At 43.5% G+C, this 18440-nt stretch overlaps 1 protein-coding gene and 1 pseudogene across 5 annotated transcripts; one reads left to right on the forward strand and one right to left on the reverse strand.

The window, feature by feature from the left end:
* The first annotated feature begins 360 nt into the window (after positions 1-360).
* Positions 361-6846, forward strand: Rpp21 (ribonuclease P protein subunit Rpp21). The gene is made up of 5 exons (XM_037430341.2): positions 361-515; positions 614-714; positions 1340-1422; positions 2276-2487; positions 6414-6846. Exons 1-4 carry the CDS (start codon positions 462-464, stop codon positions 2485-2487), a joined length of 450 nt encoding a protein of 149 aa, XP_037286238.2. The 5' UTR covers positions 361-461; the 3' UTR covers positions 6414-6846.
* Positions 3127-15250, reverse strand: LOC119179477 (methionine-R-sulfoxide reductase B1-A-like; annotated as a pseudogene). Of its 4 annotated transcripts, none has more exons than XR_012884858.1 (5): positions 15097-15228; positions 14876-14941; positions 10578-10720; positions 8111-8222; positions 3127-3695 (listed from the first exon to the last, which is right to left on the reverse strand). The product of XR_012884858.1 is annotated as a methionine-R-sulfoxide reductase B1-A-like, transcript variant X1 (transcript). The 4 variants fall into 4 exon arrangements; XR_012884860.1 differs by having other exon boundaries at positions 14862-14941; positions 15097-15199; XR_012884859.1 differs by lacking the exon at positions 14876-14941 and having other exon boundaries at positions 15097-15250.
* Positions 15251-18440: the final 3190 nt, after the last annotated feature.

The raw sequence follows: 18440 nt of genomic DNA on the forward strand, positions 1-18440 counted from the left end.
AACGCTGTGGTCGTCACCGGCCCAAAGAGGCGACGTTCTCTCACGCCTATAAGTATGGCATACCAGAGACATATTTTGAAGTGGTGTCCAATGAAGAGTATAGCTGGAATTACCGTATGATCATCCCTTGATTACAATTATGTCTGCTGAGGATGCCAAGCTCATTTTGTGTGTGGTGGCCTTCAATTACCTGTTTTGCCTCAGAATGCGAAAGGTCATGGCGTTCTGAGAAGTGAAGCATGAGAGCAGTTGTGACGATGTTTAGGGGCTGGACGCTTTGAGTTTATTGTTTAGCGGGAGACCTACATTGAGCTAGCGTTAGCATAGCATTGTCGGCCTTGTCAAAGGCCTCCATCACTTGGCGATGCAACTGACGTAACTAACACACTCGACTGAAACCAGAACTAGCTTCTTTTCTAGAGCGCTTTATCCAATCGCAGTCAGCGGTCAAGCCAAGTGTGATGTCGCTTATGAAAGGCGGAGACGCTTTTCATCGCATGAACTTTCTGTATCAGGTAACGTGTTTGTATTTATTATGCAACTGCTAAAACGCCTGAGATCGCTTTTCAGAGACGTTCTCTTGCTGGACCTTGATCCTTAATTTCCTCCGCAGGTTGCGAACAAAGTTTTGGAACAGGATCCTTCAGCGGGCAGGGTTGCATCTTTCTACGGTCATGTGCTGCACATGATATCCCGGCGCGTCCAAGCTAAGCTGTGAGCGCTACGAGTTTGTAGTTTCATATAATTAGCGTCGCTGGTGCTATTGTTTGTTTGTTTTTCGTTCAGTTTGTCTCAGAATAGTCGCTTTCTCTCTTTTGTCCACCATTCGTCCGCAGGGGGCAATGTCCGTGTTCTCGCTAGTTGGCGACAAGTTGGCAAGCGTATTTTGCTTGTGGATGCAAACAACCACAGCTCAGATAACTTGGGCTTGGTTGCAGCGATCATCAGTGTAGCTAGACCAAGTTATGGTCGTGCAGACAGTGCAGCGAGCTATTTCTATACCGACATGACAGCTAGGTGAATGAGTTGACCGCACAACTGAACACTGTTAGTGTTTATGAAGTGTAGGAACGTGCTAGATTACGTGCGCAATGCGAATGGTTACATGCTATACATGTACTTGTGTAATTGTTGAGCAGCGAGCATGACAACAAGTCATTTTACATGCCTTTATATGCATAAGCACCCTTAATTTAGGAAACATTTCCTGTGCAGGCTTGAAAGTAGTCCCAAAATGTTGTCATGACATTGACATCATAACTCGACATCATCATGACATCATAACTCGACATCGTTACAATTTCATTTGAGTAGTTCAAGACTTTGTGCCTTTCTGCAGCGATCCCAGCATAAAGCGCAGCCTGTGCAAGAAATGTAGTGTCCTCCTTTTCCCTGGAGTCACCTGCACCGAACGTCTGAGAGGTGAGTGGAATTAGGTGTTATAATGTAGTATTTGGAAGTAAAGCTTCCATTTGCAGAACACATTACGTGAAAAGGCTGCTTTGACCTTGATGTAGTTCTTGGAGAGTTCTTGGAGCATGAAGTGACGAGGACAGAGAGATGTGAGATGCAGAGCCACAGACACTGTTCTTTCTTTTTTTTTCTTTATTCAAAACTGCAAAACTTGTGGAAGTTTAAGCAGTATGAGTATTGAAATAGACGAAGCAAATACAAATGAAATGGAATATCATTTCTCAGCTGGCAGCTTCATAAATTTTTTTCACATCTGCTTTCCTAGCTTATTCATGTTTATCATAATTTTTTCCGCAATTATTATCATTGCCATGAATCATTATTTATTGTAATTGTAAGTAAAATTTGTCATAATTTGACGTGACACTGTATAATCCCTGTAGTTTGCCTCTGTTTTTACCCTGTAAGTTACTCTTTTTTGGTGTAACAGCTGCTATGAGCAGTTGTTCGTGAAAAATGCTTCGTGTCGCTGCAAATCTGGCTGATAAAGTAATGTTGGCTCTTGTGCAAATATTCAAGTCAAAATTACAATATTGCATGAGCTCTCGATAGTCAATGCGAAAGTACGGGCATAACTCAGCCCTGAATTTCTGCATTTCACTTTACGAGAACTGTACTCTATATCCCTGTTTCTGACGTGCATTGGGCCTCCCCCGACGCATTTTTTCATGCCGGGCAGCACTAGGAGGGATAAAATGATAAGCTGTGATCTCCATCACTAAAGAGTGAAGCTAGAAGGTGATGGAACTGTGCTAGACCCTTGACTTTTCTTGGAGCCCCAATGCTGAACGCACCTTCGCAGCCTCACCTGGACGTGGTCAGCGCCTCGTCGTCAAGTGCCTTCACTGCGGCGCTGTCAAGCGGTTTCCCACCAGGCGGGGCTACCAGTTGTGGTACGACAAGGCGGAAGCCCTTGGCAACCAAGCCCCGGCTGCCACTAAAGACACAGCCGCTCAAGAGAGCCCTGCCTCGACTGCCAAGACAGCTTCAACGAAACATTCTGCATCAAGCTAGGTCGGTTTGCTGTTGCTGCTTGTGAACTTTGTGCGATGCTCTCAGGCGGTGCTTACCTTTGTACCGTTTGGACTCTCACTGCAAAGTTTGCGTTGAAGCCATAGACAGCACAAAAGTCAATCTGCTCGCTGCAGGGGCTGTTTCTTAAAGGAGTGAGCTCTCAACTTTGTTTCAGTGCTGTACCAACAGCCAGTGCATTAAACTAGGTCAGTCTGCTATGTGCTGCTTGTGAAGTCTGTAGACGACGCATGACTTAGTATGTGTTGGGCTGTCATCCTGAAGTTTGCATTGAAGCCTTAGACAGCGCGCTGGTCAACTTGCTAACTGTAGCAGCCGTGTTGCTTAAAAATGTGAGTTGCTGACTTCTGTTCATAATTTATCAATTTTGTAATGCATGGGTGTTTAAGAGCTTCCCATCCTTTACAAATGGCTGAGTCATAATTCATTACATTCAGGCCCAAATCAACGAAGGGCACATTATACCTTACAGATGTCTAGCCTCGTGTTTGTTTATTATCCGTTTACACCAGATAATTGCATACAATTGCCACTGTGCCTAAGAAATTGGATAGATATTAAGTGACAATGAATAAGCCAAAGATAACTAAGAAACCTGTGTCAGATATGCAGCACACGAAGTAGCATATTGAATAATTTATTTTATGAATCGTTGCTTCCCACTCTTCCGTCTGTTTGTGACCCAGTAAGGCTTTTTCAAACAGGCTTCATCTGCTAGGAAGTGAACGGTCCATCAATGCGGCTTGATGCCCGAGCGGGAACGAGTAGCAATTGCCATTTGCCCTCCTACTTGCCTCACGTAGCCGACCTGGACTTGCTGGGCGGCTTCGGCTTCTGAATCGATGATCCCGCGACTGGTTCCGTCGCCGACATTTCGGGCTTGCCTTGGCCCTTGGATTGCACGGAATTTTCGAATTTCTTTGGCTCAGGTCAGGGCTTGGCCTGCGGGACGTTGTCGGGTAGCTTCATTTTGGATTCGGGCTTTGTGTCGGGTTTGGCCGGCTCAGTATTGTCCGTCTGCATCATCGTGGACTTGGCTTTGCCGCTTGCTTTAACCTTGGACTTTACGGGCTGTTCGCCCGGTGCCTGTGTAGATGATGTGGAGCCCTTTTTTTCGGCCAGCTTGGCACCTGGCTTAGCACTTCCGGTTGCATCTGTCTGATTGGTGTTTGCCTGATTGGATTTCGCCTCTGTAATGCGAAAGATAAACAGCTCTGTAGGAGGTGCTTATTGAATTTCTTTATCGGCTTGTTTGTAGCCCGTGCGCTCAGATTTGGGTGCACGTTAAAGAACCCCAGGTGGTCAAAATTTCCAGAGCCCTCCACTATGGCGTCTCTCATAATCATATGGTGGTTTTGGGACGTTAAACCCCACATATCATTTATTGGCTTGTTATGGAGCTGCCAGTGCCGATTTATTTTGGGTCCTTATCTCCAGCATCCATGGGACACTGATTTTCGTTTTAGTGGTACTGAAAGCAAATATTTTGGCCTAAGCAGCAAAAGGAATCACAGCAAGGAAAGAGGAGCATGCTTAAATAATGTTGCATAAGATCAGCATAATGCATAAAAAGAAGCGGCGATCTAACTTTGGTGTAGCTATAATTCGTAAAAATGGTTTGTCAAAGCAGTTGCGATGTATCTGTATAGACACATTAAAGAACCCCAAGTGGCCGCAATTTCCGGAGCCACTTGTCATTAATGCTATGAGTTGATGGGCACGACCCGTGGAAAAAAACAACAGGTGCTGGGAATAAGCGTGGTATTTATTTGTCATTATCATGGAATCTGGAGGGATTAGTTTAATATTTCCTGTGGGGCTTAACGTCTCAAAACCACAGTATGGTTATGAAGGACTTAGTGGGATTAGTTTAGGTTGGGCGAAAATCGTACACTTTGTTCCTTGGGTTCATGTTAAAGAACTCCAGGTAGACAGGTTTCTTCAGGAACCCCCACTGTGACTTTCCTTAAACAATCTGGCTACGCAGTTATGGGCCCGCCACAGTGGTCTAGTGGCTAAGGTACTCGGCTGCTCACCTGCAGGTCGCGGGATCAGATCCCGGCTGTGGCGGCTGCATTTTCGGTGGAGGCGGAAATGCTGTAGGCCCGTGTGCTCAGGTTTGGACGTACGTTAAAGAACTCCAGATGGTCATAACTTCCGGAGCCCTCCACTACGGTGTCTCTCATAATTAAATGGTGGTTTTGGGATGTTAAATGCTACATATTATTGTTACTATTGTAGTTATAGCACGCAAGACCGCTGTATTTGATTTGGTGGGGTTTGAAATGTTGGCAGCGCTTGAAGATAGTGCTGCTTCAGTTTGCGGTTGCTCCCTGTAAGTGTGTATTTAGAAAGCTTGTATGAAAAAAGATGCATAATACTTTGAGCATACTTGTGGGGACCAGGATAATGGTGCAAGTTTACTACATTGAGGTGGGATGAAACTTACCTTGGTAAAAAAAAAAAGAAATCCAAAATTCAGATTCTGCGATCACCTGATGGAAAATTTCTTCATCTTTCAGAAAATGTACCACAACTGGGCACTTGTGGTATCAAAATTAATTTTGGGTCTTTTTTTGCCTTGACGGTAAATGTGCATGCAGCCCTACTTAACTTCTGCATTGTTCTCAAAACAATATTTTTTTAAGTTCGTGTACCCCTTGGGATTTATCAGGTGTAAACAAACAAAATTTCTCTCATCTGTCAAGCAGTGACATTTACATAACTGGAGCTAGAATCGGTAGCCTAGGTGTATTAGTGTTCTTTTAGTGTTAAAAAAATCATTGATATGCGAGAATTTTCGTACAAATTGCTGCGTATCAATGATTCACTTAATGACCCTCATCTGCGGGTTATTAAGGGAATGTTTTCAAAAAAATAAACCAGTTGTTATATTGCGCCAGTTTGCGCGTCTCTTCTGTATCTCCGTGTGCCTGCGCAAATATTTCAAGATGAATTTTTATACACTGACAAACGTAAAAAAAAAAAAAAAAAAAAAAAACTCAATTTCCGTTTTCGTTAAATACTCGCAAATTTAGTTTCACTTCTGTAAAGCACTAGTAGGCTGCGTTTTTGCTAAATTTCAATGCTCAGCAGATCCTAGCAAAAGAACACACTTGTATAAAAATTCAAAAAATGTGCAAATTAAGAACACTTAACATAACGCGGTTCGAAACAGATTTTTAGCTCTAATTTAACCCGTATGTATTTATGTTTATTGTTCCTTGAGCGTTTTACAGCCATAGCTTTCATTACTACTGCCGTAGAGCCTAATCTTGAAGTGTTTCCAAGTTTCATCAGTGAAACTGACTGGTTGTCTAGCTGGTGCAGCACATCTGATATTTGAAATGCTTAAGGAAAACACGAGGACACAGCACTGCTTCCTCATGTCTGTTCTGTATTTTGGTTGTTTCATTGCCTTAAAGCATAAAAATTGACTGAACAGTCATGTTATTCATAGTGCAGATGCATGCACGCTTTCTCCCTTAGGCGCATATCAAACGGTATTCGGGTGGTCAGAATCACTTTGGAGACCTCACTGTGGGTGGAGGTTGAAGTGTCGGGCGCATTGTTCGTAGGCTGCGAATTCGGTCCCTGTTGGCGGCAAGTTGTCTTTTCGTCGACATTGAACACTTATGTCATGATTACGACAGTTTAATTAAAGAGACTACAAATAATGTCCCATTGATATTCTTTGGCTTCATTGTCTGTTGGCTTTTGTTATAGCGAGGAACTGTCGCACGGCTCGCATGACGAGCGGGAACACTCAAGAGAGAAATGTCTGGTGCCGGACATTTGTATAAGCTGTGCTAACTTTTGTCAGCGGTGCGGTACGCTGCCTAAAGCTCTCGAACGTAACGCCTTTCCCGGCTGTTCCTATACCTCCTTTTTTTTCTCGCTATTCGCAGCTTTCCGGAGTCACTGCCGGGGTCTCGCCATGGAATCTGGCGACGCGGCAACCCAGTCACCCAAGCTGAACGAGCTGGCCGCGACGATGTTTGACAAAACGGGGCAGTACATTCAAAGTGAGCTGTCGTCCACGCTGGACGACTACAGGCTAACGGAGGAGATGAACAAGGCCACGGTGGCCAAGTACAGCGACATGCAGCAGATCGCCGGCAACGTCACGAAGTCCCTGAAGGACCTGAACGACAAGTTTCACCTCCTTAGACCGTGTCTGGACCAGATCGACCAAGTAGAGGAGAGCGTCGCAAAACTGGAGCAGGTGGCTTACAAGCTGGACGCCTACTCGAAACGGCTCGAGGCAAAATTTAAAGCCCTCGAGAAACGCTGATCGGCGAAGATCTTGCTGTTCTGAGAGCCTCTAGAAAGAAACCAAATGCACGGGACTTGAAAGGGCCATCACGGAAGAGTACGTAGAGATCGGACTCAAGCTTCCAACACTACAGTTAGTATCTCGCGCTTAGTCTTTACGTTTCTTTCAAGTTTTTAGTTTTATTTTGAAAAACCAATCAAGCCTCCCAAGTTGTCCTGATGAACTGTAAAACAGGTGTGACTTTATTCCAGGAACCGTTCCTTTGCTATATTTGTGCTGAGGTTATCTGTCAGTCTAGATTGATACACATGTAAAATGAATTATATGACACTATAAAAAAAATTGTTTGTTCCTTGCTGGTGTGTTATCTGGATTGTACAAACAGTTGCAACGCTATAGCTTCAACTAAAATTATCTGGTGAGGCTGCGAACTGTAGCAAAACACAATGGCTTGCCATGCCTTATATGTAGAGTTGCTTGTTTTTAGGTAAAATGCAATTTGACTCAGTTATTACCCCCTGATTATGTTCAGAAAGGACCAAGCTTAACCAACTTTGTCCCATAATTCCAAAATCGCACATTAACCATTATCCTGTGTTTTTTTGCCATTGCACGAAATTTTCAATGTACGCGTGAACTCCAGTGATCTATACAGGAAAAGCAAAAGCATTCCTAGGGTAAGCAGCCACAGCCACCTCGAGAACAGCTCGATGACAAAGCGACGGGGGCGCTAGTTGTGGTATTGTGTATGACTCACAAATATCTGACAAAGCTTGCTTTACAAGTGGAATACTGCACGGGGTTTCGACCTGTGTCATACCAGTGGTGGCGTCTCGAGATGCTGCCAACTCAAGTGAACACTCACGCTTACTTCAAAACAAAATTAAAATATCTTAAAAAGCAATGTTTTTCACTAATCATCGATAAGAAGTGCTCACATACAGAAGGATAATCAAACAACACAAACAACTCGTGGTTTCTATTCTGGTGTCGGGGAGGGGGGTCTTTTAAGTGTCATGCGTTCTGTCTGTGAGGTTTCTGTAGTTTCATGACATTATTGAGCTAAACTTGGCGAAGTCAGTGTGGCATCGCTTCTCTTTGCATCGCCATTCCGCAAGTTGGCCGCTCGTACATTACATGAGAGAAATCACCTGTTGTGTCGGATTCCTAGCTTTGCATTGCTAACATTTAAAAATAGGGGCAGAAAAAAATTAAATGTGCAAGTACATATGATACTGCTGTGCCGCTTGCCGCCAGTCAGAAGGCACAGCAGCTTGTGATCCGAAACGAGTGCCAGCAAAAGGGTGACAAGAGGCTTGTATTACTTACTCCGTGGAACGAACTCCAGGGCATCAGAGAATATTCAGAAGCGGGACTTCCCTGCAGGCCCCTCGTGCAGAAACTCGTGGCCCAGGCCATTGTTACACTTGTTGCAGTAGACCTGCAGTGCAGCACAATAGCAGAGTTGTAGACCACAACTTTTAAGCAGAACTCTTTGTTGAGCTGGTTGGTATGCATTAATGGGAGGAATTAGGCCTCAAAGAGACAAAAACAAAGTAAGAATGTGATTGCAACAAAGTTTTGCAGTACTTCTGCAATAAATGTGTTGATAACAATGAATGTAATGTTATGCCAAGTAAGGTTGGCCAAAGGAAAGGCGGCTGCTACAGCGAGCGAGCCGTCCATTGTTCTGTCACTCCTATGGAAACTGAGTGGTGAGAACACAAGACACAAAGGTATGAACCATATGCTTGTAGGAGACAGCTCATAGCTTTGTGGTAACATGCAGCACACACAAAGATATGCATCTCTTGTCTTCTTGCAAACATTGTACTTGGGGCAGGCCTCAGCAGAAAAGCATTGCATTGTACAGATTTGTGTACATTAGCGTCACCCCTCGGTCACTGGAGAAATAGCAGCTGTGGTCGTACGGCTGCACTAAGTCATAACATGTTTTCACTTTCGTGACAGGGTGAAAGACTGGCTATTATTGTTAAGACCTTGGGATTCCTGTGTGACCATTTTTTGGGGGCATGAATGATGTGAGATTCAAATTTTGGTGATGCGGCGACTTCTGCGGTGAGACAGCACTCCTGCTCGTCCAACGAGAAGAATATTTATATAAGAGGGTATGATAGCAACGAACAAAATCACACAGCAGCGAGACGTTACAGTAAGAGGGAAAACTGTCTAAACTGTGGACCACTTGCTCCGAGAAGAAATCGATTGATTGTCTTTACCTCACCAAATTATCCTTTGCGTAGCGACGGGTTGAGGAATCGGCAAAAGGAGTTTTTGTGCAAATTTTCAAAGTGGAAGGAGTTTCTTAAGGCGCAGCGATTATAAATCTTGAGTTACTGCACAGAAGTAGGTAATTTTTAAGCAGCACTTATTGATCTTAATTAAGCCTTATTTTGTCTTGTGTGTGATATTTTTAGCACACAAACAACCTAGAGTAGCAAACAATTATTCCTTGAATATCCAACACTTTAGTTGTGCTGTATAGAAGTAATAGTATGTGGGGCTTTATGTGCCAAAACCACAATATGATCATGAGATGAAAAATTTTAGAACATGCAGTGTCGTTAAGGCCAACGTTTTTATAATCAGTTGTCTTCTTCAAGACAGCAACTAAACAATGTTCAGGAATTTTTCATCCTTTCATGCTTCCATATTCCCCCTGAGTTTTGCCTAAATATCATTTTGAGGCATGTCGTAGTGAAGGGCTCCGGAAATTTCGGAACATTTGGTGTTGCTTATTGTGCACTGTCATTACACAGTACATGGGCCTCTAGCGTATCAGCCGGTCCCAAAATGAGGCTAGCACGCCTAGCGATATGGAAGCATCGGTGCGTTGCGCCATTCCGAAAAGCAATACAGCGGCCTGTCTGAATATACATTCTCACCGAGTTTATTGGCTCGACCTCTTTAAGTGAACGTTGCAATAAATGTTTAACGGGACGGTGAAGAGAGGAAGGATTTTTCTCATTTTAGTAAATTACTCTTTTAGGATATGGACAACACCATGCTCTCTGCGAGAAGATGCTTAGTAAGCGAGAGGCCACGCCTCCTTGAAATTCTCGCACCGGTCCACAGGTCGGCGAACTCGCTCACGGGTTGACTCACTCGGACTCGGATCGAGCCGTGAGCGAGTCTGGCCGAGTAATATCTTGGCCAGTCCGAGGTCGAGCGAGTCCGGTAGAAGGAAATATTTGCGAGTGTGAGTCCGAGTGAATTATGCTCAGAAAAATTTTGGCGAATCTCAGTCTGAGCATGTTCAAAGCAGAAGGTATACTTCTTGAGTGAGTCTGGGCGAGTTTTACTTTTGCCGACTCATGCATCAGTCGCTGTGATGTCATAGCTTTTGACTGCAGCTACGAGTGCTTGCGTAGTTACTAATTGGTGAAAATGAAGCACATTATCCCTTCAGGGAGACAGAGAATCAGCAGACCAAGTCTCAAGAATTTTCCTTGCTCAGCGTGGCCAATATGTGAAAAAAATAAGCATTTTGAAATCTGTGACATTAGCATCAGAACTATAAAATATTAATTTTCTCATCTAATAATGACACTAGCGTTTTCTGAGTATCATTTAGCAGTCTATACTAATTGACTGTATCACTTTGATGTCTCTTCAAGAGTGAAAGTCAGATTAAATGTCATCTTGTATGGGAGTTTCATCGGTGCTGATGCTATATGCTGCCGTGCTATGGTTTGGACAGTGCAGCGTGCGAGCCAAGAAAGTTTCGATGGCATTTGTACGATTCGCCGCTGCTATTGGCCTCAGGTGTACACACCTTGAGCGCATTCTTCGTCTCCCTGACTTTTCGTACGCTGTCGGGTCGCACCGTTTGGCTGAACGAGGGCCACGGCGACTGGTGGGCAAACTTGGAGCCGCTTTCGAACAGCTCATTGCCGCACACTGCGCAGACGTACACACCTGTGACAGAAAGGGCAGACTCTAGGTTAACTCTTTCGTTACCGAACGAGAATGGTTGTTTTTTATGTCTCGGGAAGATCATTTTTGCCAGTTTAGAAAGTACTTCAGCACGCATTGCAGCATAGCAAACTTTGCAGAGTGAAATTATCCTTCCAAAAAAGTGTAGGTTGTAGAGCAACAAAAATATTTTGAAATGAATAAAAATGGGAAAAGTGTGGAATTGTTTGTCACTAGATGGTAAACAGTGGAATAAAAAGCACTGTGTGTAAAAATATTTAAAACAAAAAAAAAAAATTCAGAATGTGCATTTTGTAGATAAATGACTCAGGAACAGTATAAAAATAATTAATGATGTACGAAATGCTTTTCTTCACATAGACAGAGAAAATCAGAACCGAGGTGCTGCTTCATTGCTCATGCCATGCGGTGAAGCATTGCATGGTTTTTCATGAGACACATGTGTATGTGTACACTTATCTCAGTAAATTTTTATTGCCTTGCGATAAGAGTCTTTAGGTATTCCAGTATAGATGGATACCCGCTATGTGAATAATCCCTCTATAAATGAGATGTCCAATGAACTTCGCTATTTCATCTAGGGTTACCTCTTTCCATGAGCCACCTCACTCCGCATAGGTTGGCGTTTCAATATATGCGTCCAAGCATATTCCTTTGCATCTTTGTGCCTATCGTAATAAAAAAGGGCAATATTGCGTGCAGTTCTAAAATGTTCCGCACTGCTCCGCAGTCAGGGCCAAGATGTGCTCCGGGGGCGTTCTTGCTGTTAGGAGAAGCTTTGCAGCCAGCGCCACCACACTGCGCCCTAGTGAAGTGCGGACCAAGCACGTAACCTGAGTAACTATAAGATTATGCACAAAGGTCAGAAGCTATATGCAGTTGCGGCGAAGGAGATAAGTTGAGGATGTAAACAATTTAAACCCAAGAACGGCTACGTATGTCTCAGGCTGACGCAAGACATCGTCCCCATAAAACTTGAAGCTGAGGTGCTGTCATCCACGAAATCTCAGCTCGTTCTCAATCAATCCAGGTGGGGTCGCAAGACAGTTTCAAGCAGGGCATGTGTTTTGCAGCGCTGGTGCGCACCCATGCGCACGTGACGACCACGTAATAGGAGCGACTAGTGACACTAGATGTGACCCTGTGCCTGATATAACGATACAACAAAAACCAAAGCGGCTGGAAACTGGCTGTAAGAGACATCTGCACACTTTATACATGCGGTGGACCTTGGGGAATATTTTTTGTAGAATTAATTTTCCCTGACTTCTAGCAACAGTTCTCTATTGATTAGCTGGAATAAATTTCGAACAATAATTACTGCTCAACTCGGTCAAATTGCGAAGCTAATACATCAATTCGATATTTCCCTTGCAAAGTTTCTTTTCATTACAGAACTTCTATGTTACTGTAGCATAATCACGAGGGGCATGCACTTTTGTCAAGTTCGCCAACCTAGTGCATTTTTCCAACTACACATGCACATTGGTTCGCGCAGAAGTCTGTAAAAAATTGCTGTGTTGCCCAAGTTGGCAAATTCAAAACATTTTGAATGTTGAGTGACTAAACTAACTACTAGAAAGTGCTTTGTGCACGAGAAAGAAATTAAATTTAACATGCCAAAATCAATGACCGAAAAGCGTCAATCACCGGTGATCAATTTGAATAGGCGTGGTAACGAAAGAGTCGAAGGGTGTTTTTCACAAAATCCTCAGTTGTTTTTTTTTGCGTGAATTGAAAGAATAAGCTCTTGAGAGCCTAGAAAATATATTGGTAAGAGCGAGTGCGCCTTAGAAAGTTATTTACACGCTTTCAGAGGCTAGTTTTGGTTCTTGTACCCCGATGTCGTAACACAATATTAACTCCATGTCACGTGCGTGTGCGACATATCGTGACTTTTCCACGGTCGCCCTGCCCTGTGGCTCAGCTGGTGACGTACATATTGTTCGTTTTAATCGGTGCACCTGAAAAAAATTGACTTTATCAAAGTACCGTAAAGTACACTCTCGGCATTTCTTGAGCTCCACTCTTTGCTCAACACTGCATACAGAAAATTTGGGTTGCCGTTAATAGTCAGCTTCGAAAATTGGTGCCAGCAACTTTTACAGAAGAGGCGGGGGGGGGGGGGGGGGGGGCGGTATCAGACATTCTTCTACTGCTTCCATTCACATACAATATTTTCATTGATGCATACACGACACGGTTACAGAAGATGGTCAAGATATCTCAGTGTCCCCTACCACTGGGTTTCACTTGCCAATTTTGCTTTGAGATGTCAAGCAATCATCCAGTCTTAGTTAGTCCAGCTTTGACAGTCTCGCAGGCATTGGAGTTGACGTTGGAGAGGTTACATATCTACAGCACGCATTCACTCTGGCATATGTCGCGCCTAATGTGGGCAATTATTTTACAGCGAAAGCTGTTATGAGATCACAACTCGCGTTGCACGCCACCGGTGTCCCTAACCACATCACGCAAAATTAGAAAAAAGATCTTGCACCAATGGCACAGTGAGGCTCGAGCCCGGGACCACTGGGTGCCAGCCCAGTATTCTACCACTGAGCTACTCCGGTGCTTGTGACTTGCTGTCAAACTTGCCTTAGGCAGGCTTGATGTCGGGAAAGCAATCGTGTTAGTACGACTTATAAAGCGTTTTATAACAGGGAAAGAACAACAAGTCGTCGCACAATGCGATAGCGTAATGAGTGGCCCGTCTAATGCTTTAACCCATTACAAATGCTTGTTCTTGTTTCCCCATAAACTGTGGTGCATACCCACTTCAGCCATAATTCATCATCGTCGTCGGCCACTGCATGGACAATTTGCCACAAAATTCCTTGCAAGTATTTAGTGGATACCGCGCTTCTCAGAAGAATGACGAAAAGTAGCATAGCAAGTACCGGCCTACTACACAAAGGTTTATTATTAATGCTCTAGTGAGTACCAAGCAAGTGTGCTTGCAGTAGTTACCCAATGGGTGTTCTGAAAAGGCTCAGAAAGGCCGCTCTTCTAGCTTTCGATGTGACTGTGCTGTGCCTACCGCGCAGGCCTGGCGTTTTTTTCAGTGAAAACTGTACCACGTATCATAACTTACTTAAGCCTACTTATTCTCCAGTAAAAACAAGACCTAATTGGCTAAATTACTTTACATCACTGGAACAGTCTTGTTACGTCTCATCTTTTGCTGTTGAGAAGTTATGCTTCACATAACTGAACGGTGCCACCACTTGACTAACTTTCCCATTATGAAAGCATAGACAAAAGTTAAATAATTTTTTTTGAAGAAATCTGCAATACGGCTTTTCTTCAAGGTTTTTATTCAACCAAGTACTGTTGTTCACACGTTGCTCTTCTCGCTCGTTACGCTTTTGCCATTCCCAATCCTAGGGAAAGTGTCAGCCACACCATAGAGTTTCCTACAATATTTAATCGAGAGACTTCTGCCACAGCGATGGCTCAGCCACTAGCTGTGGGAATGAAGGGTAGTACACGAATCGGTCTAATATTTGTGCTTGTGGCTTCAAACGCTCTTGTGGTTTGGTTTATTGTTGTTTTGACGTCTTGTTTCACATGAAATAATGGATTATTGTGAACTTCATGAGCTGATTTAGTTTGGGAGCTTTAAGGTGCCGAAGTGGAAATGCTGAACATTTCCCGAACTTCGTCTCGTGACTAAGCGGCTCCAGGCGACACGAAGCCTAAACAAAGCCGATGAAAGGGAGCTTAAGATGAATCTGTGTATTACCCATCATTTTTGTGCTGGCTCGAATTTCATGCATTGCAGATCCCGTCGACACTAGCCCCAGATTTTCCTCTTGTGCATTTTTAGGAAACTCGATGCCCTTAAAGACAGGTTCCAGCTTTTTCACGTAGCGTAGGCTCGGGGGGTCGATAACGAGGTGTCATAATACCACAGTAACTTTTGAAAAAGCTATTTGAGGTCTTCTTCACTGTGATGGGGAGCACCAAAAGCACAACAAGCGAGAAATGCAATATGTAAACAAGAGTGCTTGGTTTGAAAAAAAAAACATTGCGAGAGCCATCTCGCACAGGTTTAATAGAACATAGAAAACATGCACTAGTTAGTTGCACATAGACACGCATTTCAATTTCACTGCTTTACCTCTGGATACATACCGACCGGCTGGCATTCAGACATCATTATGTTGCCGTCTAGCACATTTTCGCAAACCGTCCATGTTTCTGCCGAAAATTCATTGAATGATTTGAATTCTCCACTAATACACTACGGATCCTCAGCACAGAGTACAGCTGAAGGGCCCAGGACCTTTAAAATCTGAAATCACGCATTACAATCCCAGTACAAGTTGAAAACGTGCGAGCCTCTATACTCTTACCAGGCTTGAAGTGGTCCCTATACTCTTCCGAGGCCTGCCATCGGGTAAACATGGCGCTGCCCTCTGTGCGGGCTCACCCGCAGCAGCCAGCTAGGGAGCCGTCAGCTGGAAGTCTTCTTCTTTCTCTACTTTTTCACCTCAGTAAGGCTGGATCATAACCCACTACAGCGTAAAATGACATATACGAAATGGCACACAAAAGGACGACACACCATGTGAACGAAATAAATAGGAGAAAAAAACCAGGAGACTCATCATAAAGGTATATGATTGACAATGTAAACAAGTGTTAAATAGCAAAAGGTCAAGAGAGGTGGAGAGGATTTGCTAGATAGCAGCTATGGGAAACATAAACGGCTCTGAGTAACTACCCAAAGGCAAAATGAAATAAGGAGGGACACATCTTATGATAATTACAAGAAAGCACTTCACTGTATGAAGTGGGGTTGGGTAGCCCAGAAGGCTTAGTTATAAAGCGAAGTTCAGGTAAGGAGGAGAAAAATGTACAAGCTGTGCAGGAATCGAAAAAACAACGAAACTGCCATTAACTCTATACTGCCTAATGTCGCAAATTTGCGAAATTCCCCCCAAAAAAATTCAAGCAAGCAACTTGCAACAAGTACTCATGTGGAACGTAGCTTTCAGCATGGAAAATATAGTGTTATCTCGTGTAATGTATTTTATGATAGAAAAAAATTGTTTTGTAGCTGATGGCAGAGAGTGCAAAGCGCAAGCAAGGGTGCTCACTTCATTCTTTGTTGCCCGGCTGACGCAAGTTCTATCTTCAATAATTTTGTTTATTTGGGGGATATGGGCTCATGACATGACAAACGACATGTTGCGCAGTTGTGAAGTACGTGTTTTATTATGAGATCCTCGCCTCTGTGGGACGTGGAGAGTTTGATACATACATAAGCGTATTCATTAAAGGTTCATTTTAGGTAGTTTAACTGTGGAATCAATTAAAGCTTGCTATGTAAAGCTGAAAAATGAAAACCATTTTTCTGGCAGTTTTATAATTCACACATTAAAAGGTTAATTGAATGTATTTCTAGAAATATCCACCCAGTTGTATGTTTGTGCACGAGCTCACATGAAGCTGCGGGTTTTAAGGACAAATGAAAAAATAGGATAGAAATGAACAAGAAGAAGGGAATTTGTGGCAGTAATGTAGGAAGAAAGGACAAAAATGAATAGTGGAAAAAAATAGTCAATCTCCAGTAAGGGACTGAAAGCTACGATTTCAAAAGCTTAGCTTTCAGTGAAAATGTGAGACATATTTTGAGCCATCCTTGCCTCCTCGTTGACTAAAAAAAAAAGGCTTTTTTTTTTCAACCTCTTGTGCCGACATCAATGCATGCACCTAATGGTACTGCATTCGGGTGGGTGTCGCAGAGCACTCCAGAGGTTCTGAAAAAATTGCCGTGTGCAAGATAAGGAAGGAGAAACCCAACTTGCATGGCTGCTTAATCTCTAGCTGCAAGGAAACACGGTCAGAGCGCTCTCAACATGATCCCCCGGTTTTGTCATAAGCGAGCGTCCGTGGAGCGCAATTTATTTTATCATTTTGCCAGTTCTTCGGATAGGGCAGATTGGATTTTGCCGCCCGGTACATAAGGATAAGGAAGGAGGAACCCAAACTTGCATACCTGCTCGATCTCTCGCTGCAAGGCCTTGACGCCACATAACTCACCGCATTCAGACGCTGTCAGAGCGCTCTCAGAATGATCCCCCGATTTTGTCCTAGTCATAAGCGTGCAAGTGTAATTTCTTTTCTCAATTTACCAGTTCTTCGGATAGAGCACATTGGATTTTCCCGCCTGATACAAAGGGATCACACACGTTATCATCATCATCGTGGACAGTTATCGAAGCCCACAGAGATAAAACGGGGGCTTAGGCAGGGGTGTCCTCTGTCACCCTTGTTATTCATGATGTACCTACAAAGATTAGAGGCCAAGTTAGAGGGGAGTGGACTTGGCTTCCACCTGTCTTTCATCAAACAAGGAAAACTCATTGAACAGGCACTACCAGCATTGATGTACGCAGATGATATAGTGTTAATGGCCGACAACAAGGAAGATTTGCGGAGATTGATGGAAATCTGCGGTAATGAGGGTGATAGGTTAGATTTGAGATTCAGTAAGGGAAAATTAGCAGTCAAGATTTTTAATGATAATGAAAGTAGTGAGCTTAGGATACAGGAGGTCATGCTAGAGATAACATATAAATACAAATATCTGGGTGTATGGATAAGCAATGGGACCGAGTACCTAAGGGAACACGAAATATACGTAACGACTAAAGGTTACAGGAATGCTGTGGTGATGAAAAATAGGGCACTGTGGAATTACAATAGGTAGGATGTTGTGAGAGGAATTTGGAAAAGGGTCATGGTGCTTGGTCTGACTTTCGGCAATGCGGTCTTGTGCATGAGATGAGAGGTTCAAGCAAGATTAGAAATTAAGCAACATGGAATAGGTAGGCTTGCTTTAGAAGCTAACGGGAATACACCAAACCAGGGAGTACAAGGTGATATGGGATGGACATAATTGTAGGGCAGGGAAGCTAGCAGCAAGATAGAACTTGAGAAGCGATTGAAATAAATGGGGGAGGAGCATTGGGCTAAGAAGGTTTTCAGCTACTTGTGCATGAGGAATGTCGATACTAAATGGAGGAAGCGAGCAAGAAAATTGACGGGTAAATATTTAGAAAAGAGCATGGGACCGAACTAAATTGAACTATCGGTTAAGAAGAAGGTGAAGGAAACGGAGACCGACATGTGGAGAATGGGCATGATCAAGAAGTCGGTACTAGATATCTATCAAACGTTTAAACAGGAAATTGCCAATGAACGGATCTATGATAATACTCGGTTTAGTTCTCTACTGTTTGAGGCCAGGGCGGGAGTATTGCGAACCAAGACATATCGGGCCAAATACGAAGGGGTAGACACGGTATGAAGTGCGTGTGGAGAGAAGGAAACTGCCGAACACTTGATAATGTTCTGTAAAGGGCTTCACCCTATAGTTTAGGATGATGGCGCAGAGTATTGCAAAGCACTGGGGTTTAGAGACAGGGAGGACAAAATAGACTTTAAGCAGGTAGAAGTAACTAGAAGGAGGTTATCTGATTGGGGGCTAAAATCAAGGCACAAGTGAAAATTAAATCCTTCACTGCAAAGTACCAGTCCTCAACTTCCCTATTTGAAGTGAAAAAAAAAATAAATAAGATAAATCTAGTTATTGGTTCACTATGAATTACAACTAGATGGCGTTAGCCGCCGCCCGATCAGAAGGGTACAGCGTAGGTGGTACAGCCATATCAATGCATCCATCCATCCA

The sequence above is a fragment of the Rhipicephalus microplus genome, chromosome 7 (assembly GCF_043290135.1).
Source record: "Rhipicephalus microplus isolate Deutch F79 chromosome 7, USDA_Rmic, whole genome shotgun sequence".
Lineage (NCBI taxonomy): Eukaryota > Metazoa > Arthropoda > Arachnida > Ixodida > Ixodidae > Rhipicephalus > Rhipicephalus microplus.